General features: G+C 35.7%; 3 protein-coding genes across 8 annotated transcripts in view; 1 reads left to right on the plus strand and 2 right to left on the minus strand.

Annotated features, from left to right (window-relative positions):
- Positions 1-4,145: 4,145 nt before the first annotated feature.
- Positions 4,146-7,398, minus strand: LOC127874075 (perlucin-like protein). The gene is made up of 4 exons (XM_052418190.1): positions 7,302-7,398; positions 6,801-6,922; positions 6,176-6,264; positions 4,146-4,247 (listed from the first exon to the last, which is right to left on the minus strand). The coding sequence occupies exons 1-4, from the start codon at positions 7,313-7,315 to the stop codon at positions 4,146-4,148; spliced, it is 327 nt and encodes a 108-aa protein (XP_052274150.1). The 5' UTR covers positions 7,316-7,398.
- Positions 7,399-8,450: 1,052 nt separating this feature from the next.
- LOC127872209 (putative proline-rich protein 21) lies at positions 8,451-17,032 on the plus strand. The gene is made up of 4 exons (XM_052415538.1): positions 8,451-8,520; positions 8,877-9,034; positions 15,044-15,059; positions 16,377-17,032. The coding sequence occupies exons 1-4, from the start codon at positions 8,451-8,453 to the stop codon at positions 17,030-17,032; spliced, it is 900 nt and encodes a 299-aa protein (XP_052271498.1).
- Positions 11,767-21,329, minus strand: part of LOC127874071 (phospholipase D1-like) — a 97,431-nt gene continuing 87,868 nt past the window's right edge. For 2 of the 6 annotated variants that reach the window (XM_052418184.1, XM_052418183.1), the window contains one exon: positions 11,767-19,885. In XM_052418184.1, coding sequence (XP_052274144.1) covers positions 19,658-19,885 — 228 coding nt within the window. In that variant the 3' untranslated portion in view covers positions 11,767-19,657. The remainder of the gene's footprint in view (positions 19,886-21,329) is intronic. The other 4 variants (XR_008046611.1, XR_008046609.1, XR_008046610.1 and 1 more) reach the window with 4 other exon arrangements.

Here is a 21,329-nt window from a genome sequence, read left to right on the forward strand (position 1 = left end):
ATAAGACCCATTTTCGCATGACGCGGGTCTTTTTACAACTCATTGCGAGTTGTAAATGGTATATTTGGCACAATGCTTTCGATATAAAATAGAATTTAAAAAAGCAAATACAGCAAACGGGAAAATAAGGGAAGCCTATTCAGGCGATCAGGAACGATTTCCAGACGTGCTGACCGAGTACGGTAAACATGTGTGGTTATATAATTAAACGATCTTTCCTCTTAACGTGACACTTAACTATTTTGGTAGTGTTTTTTTCTTATCTTGAAAAGTAAACTGTGTTATCGATAGACAATTATGTTTTTCCCTTACGATTTAGTGACCGAGTACAGACGGTAAAATTCTGCGAGATGGATTTTATCGCGTAATTGTAACTGGGCCACAATTTGTCCGGAATTCCATATATTGAACAGTGTTAATCCTTTACGCTGTACACAGAGACAGTGATGCAGCCAAATTCAGGAGACTTCTCGCGAATCAGCCTATATAATATTCGAATGTATTAATTCGTGCCTGCGGGCGTTATGTAGAGGTCAGTTAAGGGTGAACAGCTGGGTAAAACAGCTACGCTTAAAGAGCGCATGAGTGTTCTATACCGATATTGAGGTCAGATACCGGTTGACACCGTGTCAACTACTAGGGTAACAAGTAATGCATAAACAACAAAGTACTGTTCAACAGCGCTGCCTTTAGATACCTAATTGGTGAGTAAAAAGTACTGCTCGCAGATGATTGATTTTTGTATTTTCATCAATTATCTTATTGTCTATTTTGAAATGTATATGGTGTCAAAAAAAAATGTGAAATGGAATTTCCATAATGAAATCATATTCTTTGTGCGAAAGGTATTCGATATTCCAACAATATTCATTTAATATGATGATGATTGCCAAATTGTATTTATATTTACTTGGTATTATTCTGCCATTTCATCATATTTTAATGCGTTCAGAACGTCTATAAAAGAGACAAATTGTTGGTATTTTGTTGAAGTTATAACATAAATATGATGATAAACAGTGCACACGCATCTCGACCTTTGCGTTAAGACACACTCTTTAAAATGTGAATGGGTTGAGTTAGTTTCAAACTTGCGATTTAAAAAGCTATAAGATAATTTTGAAAAAAATGAGTTGCGTTTAAGATTATGCAATAGCGAACAATTCGGTGACTTCAGCGCTTTGATTTAATATATTATCGGTGACCCCAGTTTCAGTCATTTACGGTGGCATTAAGGTGACATCACCGCTCAAAAAAAGAAGTCGGGAAAACAAAAAATTAACTCGGAGAAACACAAAATAAGTCTGTTTTACGAGTTAATTTTTATAGACTCGAGAAAACAGTTGTTCTGTTTTCCCGAGACGCGGATTAAATTGAGAGAACAAGATACTAGCGACGTTTTCATTGGCTGATTATTTTGAGGGAACAATATAGTATTCCGAGTTCTTTTTTTGGAGCGGTGATGTCACCTTAGTGCCACCGTAGTACGTCATTGGTGTTTGTTTCCGCCGTGTGTTTTTGTCTTTCGTCTAATTGCCTTTACATTGGTCAACTAATTCAATAAAAGGCACCGACGTTTTCTTTATTATAATAGCGGATGCAACTGGCGTGTCACTTTGTTTATATTTATATATCTATCCGAAACCAAAAATTTCTGTTTTTGCGCTGTTTGTGCTTGGTTCAAGCTTTCCTTTATCCATACATTGGTATCATAATTTACTCTTTAAAATCTATACGTTGTGATATATAGTTTCACGTGAAAATACTTTATATATGAGATTGGTTTAAGTATTTAGTATAATTGTATATGTGTATTATCTGTTCAGAATATTTTCATACGACTGGCACGTAGTGTTTTATGTACATTACCTAGTTAGTTTCAATATGAAAATGTACGATAAAGTCCAAAAGCACAATGCTGTGACTGATGACTCTACATCGCATTCTCAGCCAACAATTCAGGGTTGGAACTGCAAAAACGAATACATGTAGTAAACATACATGTGTAGTTTGTAGAAAATATGTTCATATTAAATACTCCGTCAACATTATCATATCACCGTTAATAAACATATATGTGACACATGTAAGGTTGTGATGTGTAAAAAGCTATTTAAGATTGTCGAAAGGTTTTTGACCAATGCAGCGAGCCTTTGTTTGCAGTTAAACATAGCAGGCACAATCCTGATATATTAAGTTACTCACAAAACACAATAAACTCCAGTTTTATATACCTTGTCATTGTCATAACTGTTTTAAAACAGTTACGATTTGTCATACTAGAATGTTTCCAAGACATACAAACTTTGTATTTTTTCAAAAGAAATCAGATTCCTTTTGTATTGATTAGTACTGATTATTACGTTCTTTGGATTTTACATACGATCTTCAAATTAACCAGAATACAAATTCATATTGATAATTAGATTATGTCAACATGGTGCAAGCGTTTCCTACTTAAACATACACCAATGGTTTGTCAACCGAATCCATATTTGACAAGAACACCTTGATCAGTGGTGCATAACTCTTTTCAACATTTTTGTGCCAAGGCACAGTTTTATATACAGACTAATGGTAACTATGACGTTCTGAACATCTTGTCATGTTCTATCACCACTCCTGAAATGTTCTCAAGATAACTACATATTCAATAGGGTCAAACCTAGTGAAAGTGCGCGTTATAAAGACATACATTTCCATATCCTATGATCTTAGAAACCGTAGCTCAATGTATGTGCGTTAAGTATCGTCCCAGATAAGCCTGTTCAGTCCGCACAGGCTAATCAGGGCCAAACCAGTCCTCTTTAAGTGGATTTTCGCCTTTAAACGCGAATATATCATAACAGTGGAAAGTGACCTTCTGATTAGCCCGTGCGGAAGCAAAAACTAATCTGGGACGACGCTATCCGCACATGCATGAAGCCCCGTTTTTCCTAAAATGTGGCTCACTTACTCCTCGATCTCACAGACATAGTTCTGGAAGTCGTGGCACGTCTGGTCGTTCCAATACCCAACGTGATCAGTCCAGATCTTCAGGAAACATTAACATACACTTGTTTCACACGTTTAAAGTCATTTTAACCGCGTTCTGGGGAGAAATGGACTTAAGGCATGGGCATAGTGTAGTCCCAGATTAGCTTGAGCAGTCTTTACAGGCTCATCAGGGACGACACTTTCCGCTTTAAGGAGGGTTTTTGTTAAGAATAGTATTTCTGTAAACGAAATATTCTATAAAGGCGGACAATCTATAAATGTGCATTAAGCCCTGTTTTCCCAGAACGAGGCTCTTTTTTACTCTTGGCCCATTTTATAAATTTTGTTACATTTGATCTGTTCTTTATCTTAAACAATAATATAATATACATCCAATAAATGGGTTTTTATATACTATTTCAATATTAAAATATTTAACAAAAGTTATAAAACATAATGCTTTGATATACTGTCAGTAAAGTTCGTTGGCCACAGGATCATATTAATAATTGTCCTTCAAGTTTTTCATAGCACATATTTTTCAAAAACCCCTACCACAATTTCCATGCAGTTCTCTGGTCCTCCACTTGGGTTTCCAGGCGCCCAGGACCGGAAGTCCGTCCCTACAACTTCCTGTGAGTGATTGCCATCGAAACGTGCCGTCCACCTGAAGGTCTGTAGCACCAAGCCAGTATTCAGCTGTAACAAAGTAATGCGTTTTGTTCTTATTTAGTAGCTTTTTGAAAATTTTCCTGAACACATGTTAATTTGATTTAGGAACTGAATATTTCATAGTTATAGGTAGTTACTGTTGGTATTTATAGTAGATATCTGTAAACTATACAATTAAGTTTAGTTTAAGTTTTGAAACGCTGTGCTTTTATATGCACGTTTGTTGTAAAACGGCCCTGCTAAAGGAACGTGCTGTCGAGCGGATGGATTCATCTTTATACAAAACACGCTTGGCAGAAGTAGCAAGCAAGAGAATTGGAGTTTCCCTGTTTATGGATTCGTTTAAAGGAAGACTCTTCAGTCTTATGGAAAGTTTTCCCCTTATAAGCATGTCCGGACTTTTCCGTTAATGCTGGCTGACACTTATAACGTGCATTTAGCCCCGTTTTCCTAGAGCAAGGCTCATTGTGTGTCGTGAAACGGCTAATATGACATAATTACTGTTGGCGTTTGGCCGCATAGTGGAGGAGAAACTGGTTTTCAGCCTGAGAGTCAATCTCCGCAAGATAGGCTTTGTTGAACACTGTTTGACAAGCCGACTGCAGATATAAAAGAAAGTCTTTACAAATAAGACAGTTTGAACGAGTGATGTAGAGAACGGTTATTATACTCAAAAAGGATATTATTCATTTTGAGTTTTAATGAAGCAATGTTTCTGTAACTTGGGATATCCGTGAAATGTTCGCAGACACTAAAAAACGTTTTCATTGGTATCCAAAATAAGTCACTTTTTTCTTATGCGATCTGTTAATGGCATTCGAAACGGGTGTCAGACAATTCACCCCCAAGACAATTCACCCCCTGGACAATTCACCCCCCAGAATTTGATTTCCTTGGACAATTCATCCCCAAAGACAATTCACCCCCAAGACAATTCACCCCCATATTTTGTATATGAGATTTTATGGTCATTTGCTTTTTGTCATATTTGAACATAAGTTGTGAGCAAATGTGCTGGGGTTATAATTTTGACTTTGCACACAATTTTGACGTGAAAGTATTAAATGTAGTATGTAAATGAAAGATGACATTGTGTTTTTTGTCAAATGCATTCAACCAATGTATTTTTCTATAACTGTGTTACAACATATAAATTGAAATTAATTAAGTTTTTTGTATTTATAATATTTGTGCATTGTTTTAAATAATTATTATTTTACTATTTTATTATTAGTACTTTGTCAAATATTGAAGTTGATTAATTAGTTTTATTAAATTCTTAGAATTTTACATTAATATCACAATTATTTATTTATTCATGTTAGATAGGATAATTAATTTAATAAATAAAATGGTTTAATTGATAAGAAAACCTTAATTAAGAAAAGGAAATTTAATCTGGTTGTGAGCGTGCATTAATGGGTATTACAATCACGCATTCACACCCCCTTTATCAAAGTGTCAAAACAGATTAATCAAAGTGTCAAAACAGAATAAACAAAGACTTCAGTTACACACATTGACAAATAATTATGCTGGGCTGGGCATAATATCTGGTAGTACCTGTATTAAAAAATTCTATTTTGTTCTCTTGATATTTTGATTATTATTTTTAAACAAATAAAAAAAAAATTATTGTTAAACATATAATTATTATTATGATAAACAAAGACTTCAGTTACACACATTGACAAAATAATTATACTGGGCTGGGCATAATACCTGTATCAAAAAATTCCATTTTTGTTCACCTGATACTTTGATTATTATTTTTATTTAACTGCCTATAAACATAGGTGTTCATTAAAACATATAATTATTTTTAATTTATTCAATTTACATTACATTTATTTACAATGTTTATTGTTACCTTTAGTGGTGTGAAAAGGTTGTTTTAGGTGTTGTTATTTTGTTGACTGACTATGTGACAAATATTTTATTATTATATTTCCCATTTAAAAATAAACATAGTAATATTATGAAAATTTCGAAATCTTGCATAACTTATCAAATAAAAAACATTGGAGTATTTCCAAATAATGTATCCAATACCATTATTATTTATTTATACACTTTTTACAAATATAAACTGTTTTAATGAATAAAAACAATCTTAAATAAAACAAATCACATAATTGATTATTTAATGGAAAAAAAAACAATAATAAGATATTATAAAAAAAAATAAAAAAAATTAAGTGTCCGAAAACATAGAGTAATTACGGTATTCGTAATTACTAAATCCTAAACAAACAGCAAAAGAAAACATCAACAAAATATCTGGGGGTGAATTGTTCAGGGAGCAGGGGTGAATTGTCTAGGGGTGAATTGTCTTTTGGGGGTGAATTGTCTTGGGGGTGAATTGTCTCGCTTCCTTCGAAACTAACATTACATTTCATTGTATAACTTATTCATTCGCGATAAGAGACCCACTCCCACGATACACGCTCTTGTTCCTATATAACTTTAGATATGGTAGTGTTTACTATATAGGAAATTAATAGTTCTTATATCAATCAAAGTTTACCGCCGCGTCAAACCACGTTTCTTGATCATGACTGAAGTGGTAGCACGACTGCTGAAACTTCACAAACCCATCTGGGCACGCACCGCTCTCTAGAAGACATACATGAACGTTTATTTCAGTTTCATACGCCACAAATTGTACTGCCTGCGATCCTGTCCGTCGCCAGTTTGCGCTAACTTGCTCTCCATTAGTAATTGTCGGCTCGGGTACTACTTAAATGTACCCCGGGTATTCTTAAGTATACTTAAATGATCCCCGGGTACGGACAATATACTAATACGTAACCGGGAATTCTAACGATTAATTGGTCGTTGTCGGCTTATTTCGAATTAATTATGTTCATGTTTATGTATATATTTTGTGCAATGGCCTCTTTATTATCGAAACTCATACTCAAAAAAGAATGTTGAGGCAGGTTTTGTGCAAGAAGAATTTTGTTTCGTATTCCGTAGCGCCTGTTACGGCATCGGATGTTTGCGGGAATAAACTCGGGAACAGTCCAAATAAGCCGGGTACGTTTTAAATTTTCCGTACTCGGTGTACATTTAAGTATACTTAAGAATACCCGGTGTAAATTTAAGTAGTACCCGAGCCGACAATGACCAATCGAGTCTAACTTGCCTACCTGCCATCAAATCCGTCAGTCTGAGCACCTGCATGCCTAAGGGCCCACCTTCCTGACAGCCACACGCATGCCCACCATTCCGCACCCCCATCTGCCTCCCTGCCTTTCTCAGCTTACACGTGCTTATTTATTTATACTGACGAACTCAATAAACTGATTTCAATTTAAGCAAGTCAACATGAACACAAATATATGAATACTTATAAAACAACATCCCAAAAACGAAATATAAATAGTTTGTAAAACGATTATCTACATGTAGTACACATGCACTTGCATTCGAGATAATTAGAACGAGCAATGCGTGTTCATATATTTATAGTTCGAACTCAAGATGTAAAATAATAATGGGTAGAAGATAAAGATGATCTGTTTTTTCAGTTTAACTTCTAAATGAAGTTTACAGAAAATTAAAATGTAATTGAAGTGATTACAATCATATATAATAATGTAATTTTTCATCATATTTGTTAATTTTCTTGTATAGTATATATTTCTTACCGATTGAAAGCCATATGAATGCTATTGCCAGACTTAAAATCATTGTTAAAGTAAATTGAAAACGAGTGGAACTATGTCCGTTCCTTATCATTAACTACAGATAAGCCCACTGTGGGTCATGAAAACATGAGGCCACGACAAGATGTTATGTGTAAGATAACGGATTGGGTCCACGATCTGTGGATACTGTTTAAAGCTTTGGTAAAAATGACGAACTTAATAACTGCATTTATATGAAAACAATGCAAAAAGAACGGACCATGTTTAGGAGCTATGCTCGTGCAGTCTTTTTTTATCGTAAATTGCGGCATAAAATGATATTTATAAAATACAGGTACACATTTTAATTGCTGTGATTGTAACAAAGCAATAAAGCACTGCCAACACGTTTTTCATAAGGCATGTCATTTGTAGGTTCTAAGAAATAATTATTTAGTTATATTCAATATTACTCACCTATTCGTTATCTATCTAAACATATCCTGTTTAGGTAAGGCATATTCTTCAATGGCGTATTTAATAGTGTTAAGTCTACACCTGCGACACTTCTACACACAATTGTTATCTCATAGATTCACGTCCAATCAATAGTCGAATTAACAGTTCTTCCAAATGTTTTTTTCGAGAAGGTCATTAGCATTCCGCCCTATAAATCTCATCTATGTAAACGGGCATATACAACATTGAATTACGGATTTGTTTAGAGATACATGAAGATGATTTGAAATTAGAGATTTGTCGACCCCTGCGCCACAAACGTTTCAGTCATCTAAGGAAGTGTTTTTCATCATAGAAGGAAACACAAGATAACTTGGGTGTCACAAGACCTGTCTACGGGGAACCAGATCGACCATCTGTGAATCGCGAAGTAGTTTCGTCGCACTCTTCAGGATGTACGTGTCTGTCGAGCGAGGAGCAGATGTGGCTTATGACCATCATCTCCGTTTCGCCCGATTGAAACTAAAGCTGAATAAGAATTGGACAGGGGGCCCAGCCGAGGCCAGCGTACAACACTGGTATGCGGAAAGACACTTGGAAGCAAAACTTAAATAGCAAACTATCTAGCAAGTTCCATGTTCTAGAAGAGCTGCTAGAAAAAGAGATGATTGAGCAGAAGTATCAGACAGTGAAAGTTGCAGTGACCTTAACATGCCAAGAATAACTGGGCTCCAGGCCATACCCCCACAAGAAGTGGATATCAGCAGATTTGCTTTAGAAAGTTGAACAAAGACGTGAAAAGAAGGCTTGTGTCTACAACAGCAGAACACGCGCCGCAAAAGTGAAAGCACAAGATGAGTACCCCGAAGCAAATAGGAGTTTAAAGCAAAGTATAAGACCAGACAAGCGGACCGACATAGAGACGCTTGCAACAGAGGCGGTAGAGGCAGCCTATCAAGAAAGAACTAAGGACCTGTACTGCATCACCAAGAGATAATAAGGAAAGTTTGTCAAGCCAGAGAGGCCAGTTAGGGACAATAATTAAGGAGTAGTAACAGATGACGAATGGCAAAATAATAAATGGATTCAGCACTTCCACGAGCTTCTCTTCAGTCCACCTTCTGTAAAACCCACCAGAGATTCCGCCTGCTACTAGCGATCTGCTAATCCAGTGCAGCGCTCTTACGAAGGAAGAGATCAGCAGCTCCGTCAAGCAGTTGACGAACTGCAAATCTGCAGGACCTGACAGCATACCAGCAGAGGCGCTTAAAGCTGACGTTGAGCTCCGTGTGGAGGTACTCTACCTGCTATTCAAGAATGTATTGGAAGAAGAAAGTCCAACAAAGTGAAAAAAGGGATAACTCATCCAGCTCCCCAATAAAGGCGACCTCAGTTTCAGCTTGGACGACCTCGACTTTGCCGACGATCTCACTCTCTAACACCCAACAACAGATCCATGAAAAGACAAATATGGTAGCGGACTCGAGAAGGTGGAAAGCTTCATCTGTCTCGGCAGCATTCTGGACAGCTATAAAGAAACAGACACAAATGTCAAAACCCGCATCGGCAAAGCACAAGCAACATTGCATATGCTGAAGGACATCTGGGGAATTGGCATCACTCCCAAGGAAAGGCTTTTCAATACTATCGTGAAGCCAATAACAGTTAGGAGCAGAGAAAGGGAGAACCACTCTCACTACAATAAAGACAAGGGACAAAATTGTCACAAAACCAGGTTTTCAGTTGAAATAAAGTCTGATAAAGGGAGACAATTCAAATGTGTATTGTTAACCCCCTTGTATAAAATTGACCTTGATTTCAATTAGAAAACAAAAGCTGTTTGTAAAACATGCATGCCCCCATATGGGCTGTCAGTTGTAGTGGAATCCATTGTGTGAATACGTTTTTTGTCACTGTGACCTTGACCTTTGACCTAGTAACCTGAAAAACAATAGGGGTCATCTGCCAGTCATGATCAATGTACCTATGAAGTTTCATGATCCTAGGCCTAATTATTCTTTAGATATCATCTGGAAACCATTTTACTGTTTCGAGTCACTGTGACCTTGACCTTTGACCTAGTGACCTGAAAATTGATACGGGTAATCTGCCAGTCATGATCAATGTACCTATGAAGTTTCATGATCCTAGGCGTAAGCATTCTTGAGTTATCATCCGGAAACCATTTTACTGTTTCGAGTCACTGTGACCTTGACCTTTGACCTAGTGACCTGAAAATCGATAGGGGTCATCTGCCAGTCATGATCAAAGTTCCTATGAAGTTTCATGATCCTAGACGTAAGCATTCTTGAGTTATCATCCGGAAACCATTTTACTATTTCGAGTCACTGTGACTTTGACCTTTGACCTAGTGACCTAAAAATCAATAGGGGTCATCTGCCAGTCATGATCAATGTTCCTATGAAGTTTCATGATCCTAAGTGTAAGCATTCTTGAGTTATCATCCGGAAACCATTTTACTGTTTCGAGTCACTGTGACCTTGACCTAGTGACCTGAAAATCAACAGGGGTCATCTGCCAGTCATGATCAATGTACCTATGAAGTTTCATGATCCTAGGCGTAATCATTCTTGAGTTATCATCCGGAAACCATTTTACTATTTCAAGTCACTGAGACCTTGACCTTTGACCTAGTGACTAGGGGTCATCTGCCAGTCATGATCAATGTACCTATAAAGTTTCATGATCCTAGGCCTAAGCGTTCTTGAGTTATTATCCGGAAACCATTTTACTATTTTAAGTCACTGTGACCTTGACATTTGACCTAGTGACCTGAAAATCAATAGGGGTCATCTGCCAGTAATGATCAATGTACCTATGAAGTTTCATGATCCAAGGCCTAAGCGTTCTTGAGTTATCATCCTTTCATAGTTACATAGTTGTTTCAAAATCAATCTTTTTTAGTTGTGGCGACCTTGACCTTGGAGATATTGACGTAATTCTTTCGTGCGACACACCGTCCAATAATGGTGAACAAATGTGCCAAATGATTTTAAAATGTCACAATGAATGACATAGTTATGGCCAAGACAAGCTCATTTATGGCCATTTTTGACCTTCAAACTCAAATTGTGACCTTGACCTTGAAGTCTACCTTATGAAGACTCGTTTATTATTGACATGACATTAATCATTTCTAATAATCATTAAATGTAGACATAGTTGAGGAAGAAGGGGCAATTTCAAGTGAATCTAACAGGAGTAAATCTTTAACAAATGTACTTAAGAATTTTCATGATTTGATGTATTTGTAATAATGAATATATTAACAATTTATCATATGCAACAAAAAACATTTGTATATAAAATATGCAATTCAAACATTTATGACAAGAATACAAATCATGTGATAGCTCTCTTCCCTATAGACTATACAATACTATACAGAACCTTATTATAAATGCTTGTAAGCATTAAAATAAACATAAAAATACCCGCCAAAAGTTGTAATGATTGGGTTGCAATTATACATTTTAATTATTCTGTGACATGATCTAACCAATAGAGAAAAGTGCTATATATTTATTTACAAAATATGAAAACATCAACTCCAAAATGAAACTCAAAATTATAATGACTTTATAGTTATCATGTTATTCAGGACATAAACTTGACAATCACATGCTTTATGTTCAGAACAGTTTACACTATATGTCCTTTTTAATAAATGAGCTTTGTGCTGGGGAAATATGGGTACCGTATTTTACCATGTATAGCGCGCTACCATGTATAACGCGCATGCGATTTTTTAAAGCCAAAATGGAGAAAAAAAAGAATTCAAGACCAAAAACCTGAAAATTTGGCCGAAAATGGCCGCCATTCTTATATTGCGCAATCATTTAATCTGAGTTTTTCGGGCGCTTAATTTTTTGTTTTAAAGTAGGGAGCGTTTATACGATCAGGAGCATGGGTTGCAAAGCACTATATTTTCGACAATTTTTAAGATTATTCTCTCGAGAACACCGTTATGTCCTTATTGCCGCTGCGCATGTTTTTTCAAGACCCCTGCGCGTTAAATTCGAACCACTATTACCTATTCCTCACATTTGAACAGTGTAACATTTTCATTACCTGCCGCTCACAACATCGTATGACATCTTCTTCTGCAGACCCGCAACATCTCAATGTCCAATTTTACGCAAATCGTCCGTGGATCCCATTTTATTTTTCATCGACTTAAATATTTCCCCATTAAGAGATGCTCCCCAATAAATCCAGTTTGACCCGGTATTTCGCGCCTTCACTGCGTCTAGTTGATAAGTATTTTATAGTAAGACAAACAATACACCCGAACGCTCAATTCCATACAGTTGGCGTTATCCGCGTAAAGCCATTTGACAAATATCATTTGTTTGTCTCTATTGAAAGAAAATAAAACGAGTCTATATCTCTATTGTTGGTTTGTAACCTACGTAGTATACTCGCACAGTAGCATATTTATGCAGAGATCGGAAAATCATTGATAAATGTATTCGTCGTTTCAATGCTTAGGGCCTAGTAATTTCGGCAAATCGGAACTCAACTTACGTAAAACACTTGCTCAATTAACCGTTGAACTCCACCTCCGTTCTTTGCAAAAGGTTCGAAGGCGGAGCTTTGCACGTGCTATTATTTAATTGGACGATTGCCATTGAGGAACAAACACACGATTGGTTCGGCATGTTGATTGCTAGACAAAGGAAGCCAATTTTGTCGGCGAGAAACTTGTCGCTTTATTGCTTCAGACAGGAAGCGGCTTTCCTTTGATGACGTCAAACTGTCAATTCACATAGAGTGCAAATTTTCGGAAATGCTAACATTAAACTTTGGATTAAATTATCAAAATAAAGCAAAAGCGAAGTTGAGAAATACTTATTGAAATAATTAGCCTCAGTTCAAATAAGACGTTTTGCGTTTTAAATCAACGAGTTTTCATGACAACGAAAACTTTAACAAACAATACCGCGGCGCACGGGGATCGATATACCTCGATTTTTTTAAAATGAACAATCAATGAAGAAGTGTGAAAACACTAACAAAGACATTTTTTTCATCTTTTAATTTTTGTCAAAACTATGACTACCCCGTTCATTCCTAACCTTTCCCGCTATTTGTTGTTTCGACAACGGCCCCTTCAGTCTATAACATTATAGGGAGTAGTTTTTTTGCAATAACAAAAATGGCGGCAATTGTGAAGATTAACGATTACGAAATGGATTTTTTGCAATTTAGCAACCAGGAAAGCGTTGTGTCAATGTATTACGCGCACTGAATTTTTATTTTGAAATTTGAAGGTAAAAAACTGCGCGCTATGCATGGTAAAATAACTGTGTATGCGTAAAAGTGTTGTCCCAGATTAGCCTATGAAATCCTTATAGGCTTGTCTGGTACGACATTTTCCACCTAATTTGCTTAGAAGAGACTTTCTGTAAGCCATAATAGCATTAAAACGGAAGGAGTCGTCCCTAGTTATAACTATGTGGATTGCACAGGATAATCTGGGACATACATTACACATTAATAAAGCCCCCTATTATTGGAACAAGGCCAAATTGCAAAACAGTTATGGCTTCAATAAACTGCTTCATATTTTATTTGCAGTACTTCGACATGAAATTTCTGCACTATGATTGTATACAGCAAAATACTGGGCAGTAAGACATGACCACAATCATGTAACAATAATTGAGATAATGCATGGTATAGGTAACAAACATATGCCAACAAAAATATACCCTAAACATGCCTCAAAATACTTTATGGCATTTACTTTCATAAAATATTATGACATAAAAGTTCCATTTCGTCAGATTCAGATCAGATTTAATCTATCTAATGGCACAGATTATTCAATAAATAATGCTTAGTGTGTTTTTGACATGCAAACACAAACCTATAGGTATAAGCATTCATACATGTTTTCACAAATATACAGTTTCTTAAACAACAGACAATAAAAGATAACAACTTTCGCACATTGCATGTAAGGTTTGCTGTTTTAGTCACCAACATACATGTCAATTAACAAGCTTGCTAAACAATTTTAAAATCATTCAATGTACAAGAATATTGAATACTTCACACAACATTTTTTTTATGTCCTCTTAGCAGTGTTATGACTCAAATTCCTAAGGTATTATTAAAAATTCGTCTCATGCCTAAAGTACAGGCCCCATTATATAGGAATGCAATAAAAGCTTTTCTAGTGATGCTGCTAAAGAATTTATAATCGCATTATATACCATTCATTCAAAAATACACCCTTGTCAAAGGGTTACTCTACCAACAATTATATAAGCAATGTTGAGCAAAAATGGATATTATGCCACATGTCATCAGGGTAGCTCCAGACCAGTCTGTGCTCTGCGCAGTCTGGACATTATGACTCCTCATCAGAGTATACAGATGCAGAGGTTTATCTGTATATGTCCAAAGAACCATTTTCCCACAAATTGGTTCATATTTCCCACTTGGTGAAAAATGGTGACATGTACCATTGAAATAAAATGTCACATGGTACTATACTGTTTTTCACCAATCGGGCAATATGTAAATGGCCTTCTTTTATTACCTACAATATCATTTGAATACAAATTCACACTTTATACGAGTTGATTTTTGCACATAAAATAACATTATGCCCATTTGAGTTTTTGAGACTTTTGTGAAATAACAGAAATGGAATGTATCAAACAAAGTTTAAAAGTATTCTCAACAACATGACATCAATTAAAATAAAGCAACCAAGAGATGATGTCATTCATAAAGATCAAGACATTCATAGCCATTTAAGGAGTAGCCACACTGCAGATAAACAAAATGGACACATAAGTGCAATACATTCATGAAACATGAACTGTTCTCAAATATGATAGGTCTATCTTTACCAGGTTGCAGGATCAATGTGACTTTGTGAATTTCACAATTGAACGTTAATGGATGTAAACACATAGGTATGTGGTGCTTTTCTTCAAATAACTTTTTAAAACAATTTTTTTTCAAGAGTTACAACTAGTGCATAAGACATGTTTTTATGCTGCTTATGGCAATGTAAAATACATCAGAATTACTTTATTCAGTGAGCCTGTGATCTAGGGCAATAATTTGATGTGTAACACAATCATGTACACTCTAATGCTGAACGCACCTATTTCAGACGTATTCAATGATTTATTCTTAAATCTTAAGCTATCGCAAAAATTGTAAAAAAAACTTTTATATGCTTAAAATTTTTCAAATGTATTCCAATAATTTGAGATATTTGCATAAATAAGTTCTTAATGCTGTGTTTTCATTCTGTTCAGCCCATGGTGAACCCATGTAAACCCAATTGATCCTGCACCCTGTTTACCATTCCTTATAATAACATTACAATAACAAGCTGTCATTTATGTCTTTGGTCATTTATTTAACTCAGATTTACCTTGTAAATACCTTCATTTTGACAATATTATTTTGAATAAATGTAATTCTTTTCAAATCATCAAAAAAACAAAAAACAACTTAAGTCAAACCAATAGGATATCAATTTGAATAAAATCGAACACACTTGCATATACTGCACAAAATCAAAATAACAAACCTCAAACATTCATACAGAAAAATACAATTCAATTTAAAAGGCAAAGATTTTGAGGTCTTCATTAAAACATGTAGTTCTAAAACAAAACTGTCAAAAACAAAACTGAAAGACTTCATAAATTGGAACAGATATATGAAGTATGGAATGCTATTTTTTTTAACTGGATAACAAAGATCAAAACAATACAAACAAGGGACAAAATTGTCACAAAACCAGGTTTTCATTGTGAAAAAAAATCTGATAAAGGGAGAAAACTCAAACTGAACTTTTGAAATGAACAAACAAAATTAACCCCCTTTGTAATTTTTTTTTTTTTAAATCTATTTTTAGTTGTGGCGACCATGACATTGGAGATATTGACGTGATTCTTTCGTGCGACACACCGTCCCATGATGGTGAACAAATGTGCCAAATGATTTTAAAATCTCACAATGAATGACATAGTTATGGCCAGGACAAGCTCATTTATGGCCATTTTTGACCTTTGAACTCAAAGTGTGACCTTGACCTTGGAGATATCGACGTAATTATTTCGCGCGACACACCGTCCAATGATGGTGAACAAATGTGCCAAATGATTTTAAAATCTGACAATGAACGACATAGTTATGGCCCGGACAAGCTTGTTCCGCCCGCCCGCCAGCAAGCCAGCCCGCCAGCATTCGCCAATCTAATAACCAGTTTTTACTTCGGAAAGCCTGGTTAACAAAACTATTGCCAAGCAATAAAAGTCCCCTACCGGCTCCACCATTGCCAGAAATTTCACCATTGTCAGAATATTTTTTTTATTTGTTTCCATAGCAACCACAATTTTTGACGTAGGAACAAAATGAAATGACGTGCATAATGTCCACATTGCCATCTATCCATATTCCAAGTTTCATGAAAAAAATATTAAGAACATTTAAAGTTATCGCAGGATCCAGAAATGTGTGACAGACGGTCGGACAGAGACAAAACCATAAGTCCCCTCCGGTACAACCGGTAGGGGACTAATAACACATTAAGGTCTCTTTGTAAAAGATACATCATTCAAAAAGGATCTTATGCTACAGCTGGCCAGAATAGCTTCAGACAAGCCTGCTCATTTACACAGTCTGTTACCAACCTGCGCATTCACCCAATCTGTTACCAAATTGCTCATTCACCCAGTCTGTTACAAGCCAGCTCATTCACACAGTCTGTTACCAACCTGCTCATTCACCCAGTCTGCTCATTCACAGTCTGTTACCAACCTGCTCATTCACCCAGTCTGTTACCTTTCTGCTCATTCATCCAGTCTGTTACCCACCTGCTCATTCACCCAGTCTGTTACGAGCCTGCTCATTTGCCCAGTCTGTTACCAGCCTGCTCATTCACCCAGTCTGTTACCAGCCTGCTCATTCACCCAGTCTGTTACCAGCCTCATCATTCACCCAGTCTGTTACCAGCCTGCAAATTCACCCAGTCTGTTACCAGCCTGCATATTCACCAAGTCTGTTACCAGCCTGCTCATTCACCCAGTCTGTTACCAACCTGCTCATTCACCAAGTCTGTTACCAACCTGCTCATTCGCCCAGTCTGTTACCAGCCTGCTCATTCACCCAGTCTGTTAGCAGCCTGCTCATTCACCCAGTCTGTTACCAGCCTGCACATTCACCCAGTCTGTTACCAGCCTGCACATTCACCCAGTCTGCCCAGTCAGCTTATAAGATCACAAAACCTTACGTAACTGCAAAGCATACATTAAGGTAGTCTGAGGATACACTGGATGTAAATAGCATAAGACCCATTTTTGCATGTTGCAGTTCAAGTCATGTAACGTTCTGGTCAATTCTGAGAAACTCTATTTTTCTTCCAACACAGCCTGTTATATGCTTGGTCTAAATACTGTTTAAAACATGCTAAAACTAAAAGTAATCATAGTTAATGTATATGTATGATGTACATTGACTTCCCCAGCTCAAAATATAGTAATGCCTGTTAGATACACATATAATATTGATCACATAATTTGCAGAGCAAACATGTTTAATTTACCAAGTTTAATAAACTTTTTGGCACGGAACAGAAAATCAGTCAATGTGTTTCCTTTCTGACTAAATTTAAGACTTAACCATTTTTATGTAATAAAACACATACATAAATACTGTCATACGTAAATATTAAAGATTGCTAAAATATATGGGCCGATTTTCAGAGATCCCTAATGTCACCAGTATGTTTGATGACTAGAAAAATATTAAAATATTTACATGTTAAACATAATGTCTACATTTTCTGGTAACTACACAACTAGATTTGACTTTTTGCACACAAAATCTTATACAAATTGGGAATAATATTAAAATCATACCAGACATGCACAAGTTACAGAGCAGAAACACAAATTCATAACCTCTGACCATGAACTGTGATCTCCAACTTTCACAAAGGATTATTAGATTTGCATGCAATACATTGTCTGGTCATTGCAAATAATTATCTGACATATATACAAATTGTCGGCCATGGCATGAAAGTCACAAAGCAGAAACACACATTTGTTACCTTTGACCTTGCATGATGACCTTATCCTTCCACTTAAGAGAAAATAATTTGTATGTAACACATGGTTATGAATAATCCTAAGTTCTAGTAAAATTGTTAAGTCAAATAAAACTTACCACCCACAATTTTTTCGTGAGACAACAATATACTTTTCTATGGAGAATAATAAAAACAAGACCAAGCAATAAAAGTCCCCTACCGGCTCCTCTATTGTCAGATATTCCACCATTGTCCGATTTTGTTTGTTTGTTGCCATAGCAACCAGAATTTTTGACGTAGGAATAAAATGAATTGACGTGCATAATGCCCATATGGCTATCTATCCATGTTGGAAGTTTCATAAAAAAAATATGAAGAACTTTTAAAGTTATCGCAGGATCCAGAAAACCACCATTTTCAGCAGTATTTCTAGTCTATTTGTTGCCATAGCAACCAGAATTTTTGACGTAGGAACAAAATGAAATGACGTGCATAATGTCAATATTGCCATCTATCCATGTTTCATGAAAAAATATTAAGAACTTTAAAAGAGCGCAAACCATGGGGACTTATAAACCACAAAAGTCTAGATATTGGTATAGCATTGTATGAAAATAATATTCTTTTTTAATCATACCGCTAATTATAATCATAATTATATTATTTTAACACTACTGTATAATAATATTGTAATGATTTGAGCAGTAAATATTCCATGTGAAAATTAAAACTTGACTCCAAACAACATTAAGCCTACTGGTACATTAATGAAGTAGATACTGGCTTAGCAAAATGCTTTGCAATTCAGGCCTGGCTCCAGACATGCCTATTGGATGGGGCCTTTCCCAAGGGATTTTCTATTGTGAATTTTTGAGCAGAGATATATTTAACAATTATACTTTCTCAAACAAAACAGCATTTTGGAATGTTTTTTAATATCAACCATTTGAAATTTCATACATTTAAAAAGCTTTTGAGGACTTTAATAACGTAAATATTTCATATAATAATGTGTTTTTTTACACATAATAACACATTTGGAGGCTAGATTGAACTTGACCGGTACGCAGTTGTCTCCCACTATAGACAAAGAGGGGGTTTAGGGATACTAAGGAAATATATAGAATAGAAAGGATTATTGGGTGTTGCGTAAGGTGTTAGATGTTGTGCGCTTAGCAACGATAAAATGATACACTTTTCCATTCTTGTTTACGTACCAGTAAAGTTCAATCGTCCCCATTTGGAATGTTAAATACTGTACATATTTAAAAAACAATACAGCCCTTAAATGTTGTGCCACATTCATTTCAATTGAATATATGGTTTTGAAATAAACTGTTTCATGAAAAATACAGTCCTCATGTACATTAATTCTATTTACAAAATTTCTAAATCTAAAACAGTATGAATCAATAACTAGATAATGTCCTTTGCCCCTTCCCCGCAAAAATCAAGGGTAACAATTTCTCTAGAACTCAAGACTTGTTTTTAGAATCTATTGTTAATAAGTATATGAGCACACCTTTAGGAAAACTGGGCTTTCTGCATGTGCATAGTGTTTTAAAAGTTTAGCCTGTGCTGTCTGTTAATCAGAGACGACACTCTGCTTTGATGGGATTTTCTGTTAATAAAAAGTCTCTTCCAAACACAAATTCACTTTCAACCCATGTTTTAGTTGCAGTTTTCCCAGGAAAGCTCATATAAAAGTACATTATCAATACATTGAGAGTGGTTGTAAAAGTTATCACAAGCAGATGTTTATCATTAACATTTAATTTGAAACAAATAAACTATAATTCCATGCAAACAAACAGTAATACCCCAAATCTCAGAGCCACAGTTTCATTGGCAGCATAGACTCTTTGTTAGCGCCAGTTGCCATTATTGAATCCTCGTGCTCCAAGAAATACAGAGGCAGGAACACGATGCGACCTTTGACCTTCTGCAGATCAATTCTTGCTAGCTCAGGATCGGATTCAGAAAGGGGCATCACTCCTGCAGTCTGCTTTATCTCGCTGAAAGACTTGATGCAATCATCTGGAATGCATTTGAACACCTGAAAAATACATCACAGCTTGTATTAAAATTCATGAAGATTTGAAATCGACACATCTTCAAGGCCAGGGTTTCTCAAACGCTGCATCATGTCAGTGTCAGGACACAGAAATGCCCAAAGTCTCACGTCATATGTCAAACCCCAGGATGAGGAGAAACAAACCATCAGCAATGCCCTCGCTTATAAAGGAGCATCATGTGAGCCAGCTCTCTCTTAACCACTGGAAATTTCCACTTGCAGTGCATCTTCTGACACTAACATCCATGCCTGGAATGAATCTGACCAATTAACATCATCAACTGCATCTAATCTCAACCAGCTGAACACTTTTTCTCAATCCAAGAAGTGGTCCATCTTCGCAGGTCCCTTTAATTCCAGCACAATAAATATAAACATCAATAAATAAATCCAACGATGAACAAGACTATTGCCAAGCAATATATGTCCCCTACCGGCTCCACCATTGTCAGAAATTCCAGCATCATCAGATTTTTTTTATTGATTTTTTTATATTTGTTTCCATAGCAAGCAGAATTTTTTACGTAGGAACAAAATGAAATGACGTGCATAATGTCCATATTGCCATCTATCCATGTTTCAAGTTTCATGCAAAAATATGAAGAACTTTTAAAGTTATTGCAGGATCAAGAAAAGTGTTACAGACAGACTCACAGAGCGAAAACCATAAGTCCCCTCCAGTGAAACCGGTAGGGGACAAAAACACACTTCCTGTTCACAGACAGAGAAACACGAATAACGGATGAAGATGACACGTTGAGTAAACACTATCTGTAATATTTTCTGTACAGTATCGTTAATTTATTCCAATTTATTGTAACATATACAGTATTGTTAACGTTGTAGCTGTAACTCTCTTGCGTTAATTAAAGTGTACAATGTAAATTTACACAAGTTGTTGTTGTTCTTATTTAAGCAAACGGGAGAAATGACACGTTTTTCTTCCATCCAGTTTGGCTGTGATAGAGGGTGGAGATCTGATCCACAGAACAGCCGAAAGTTATTTTTATGGGTGAAACTTCACATAAAATAGTACACAAGAAAAATAAGATGCATTGTATTAATCTTTAGTAAAAACCGTGTTATAATCAAAATAATTTGTGTACATTATAGTTTGTTGTCGAATAACCCACGGCCGGAAGTTTAGATGCGTGGTTTCATATCACTCGTGCTTCGAACTCGTGATTTAATCCCTATGCATCTAAACTAAACGTGGGTTATTTGACGACAAACTATAACGTACACAAATTATTTCTTAAATAAACGTATCTGTCCAAAGAGTTTCAAATCATACCTTACAAAAAGTCTACGATTTTCTGATCAAACAAATATAACCATTTTACCAATTAATGAATCCAAGATAACTTATTATAATTTGTTCTGTCAAATGATGATCAACACTTGGGCTTCATGATTTTTTTTCCTC

This window comes from Dreissena polymorpha, chromosome 3 (genome assembly GCF_020536995.1).
Source record: "Dreissena polymorpha isolate Duluth1 chromosome 3, UMN_Dpol_1.0, whole genome shotgun sequence".
Classification (NCBI taxonomy): Eukaryota; Metazoa; Mollusca; class Bivalvia; order Myida; family Dreissenidae; genus Dreissena; species Dreissena polymorpha.

Excerpts from the sequence above, each read along its gene's own strand:
- LOC127874075 (XM_052418190.1), bottom strand. Across the intron at positions 6,265-6,800 it reads ACTGACGGATTTGATGGCAG|AGAGCGGTGCGTGCCCAGAT; the intron begins GTAGGCAAGTTA and ends TATGTCTTCTAG. Across the intron at positions 4,248-6,175 it reads AAACGTGGTTTGACGCGGCG|TCGGCTTGTCAAACAGTGTT; the intron begins GTAAACTTTGAT and ends TTATATCTGCAG.
- LOC127872209 (XM_052415538.1), top strand. The coding sequence starts at position 8,451 with ATGCCAAGAATAACTGGGCTCCAGGCCATACCCCCACAAGAAGTGGAT. Across the intron at positions 8,521-8,876 it reads CAGCAGATTTGCTTTAGAAA|AGATTCCGCCTGCTACTAGC; the intron begins GTTGAACAAAGA and ends AAAACCCACCAG.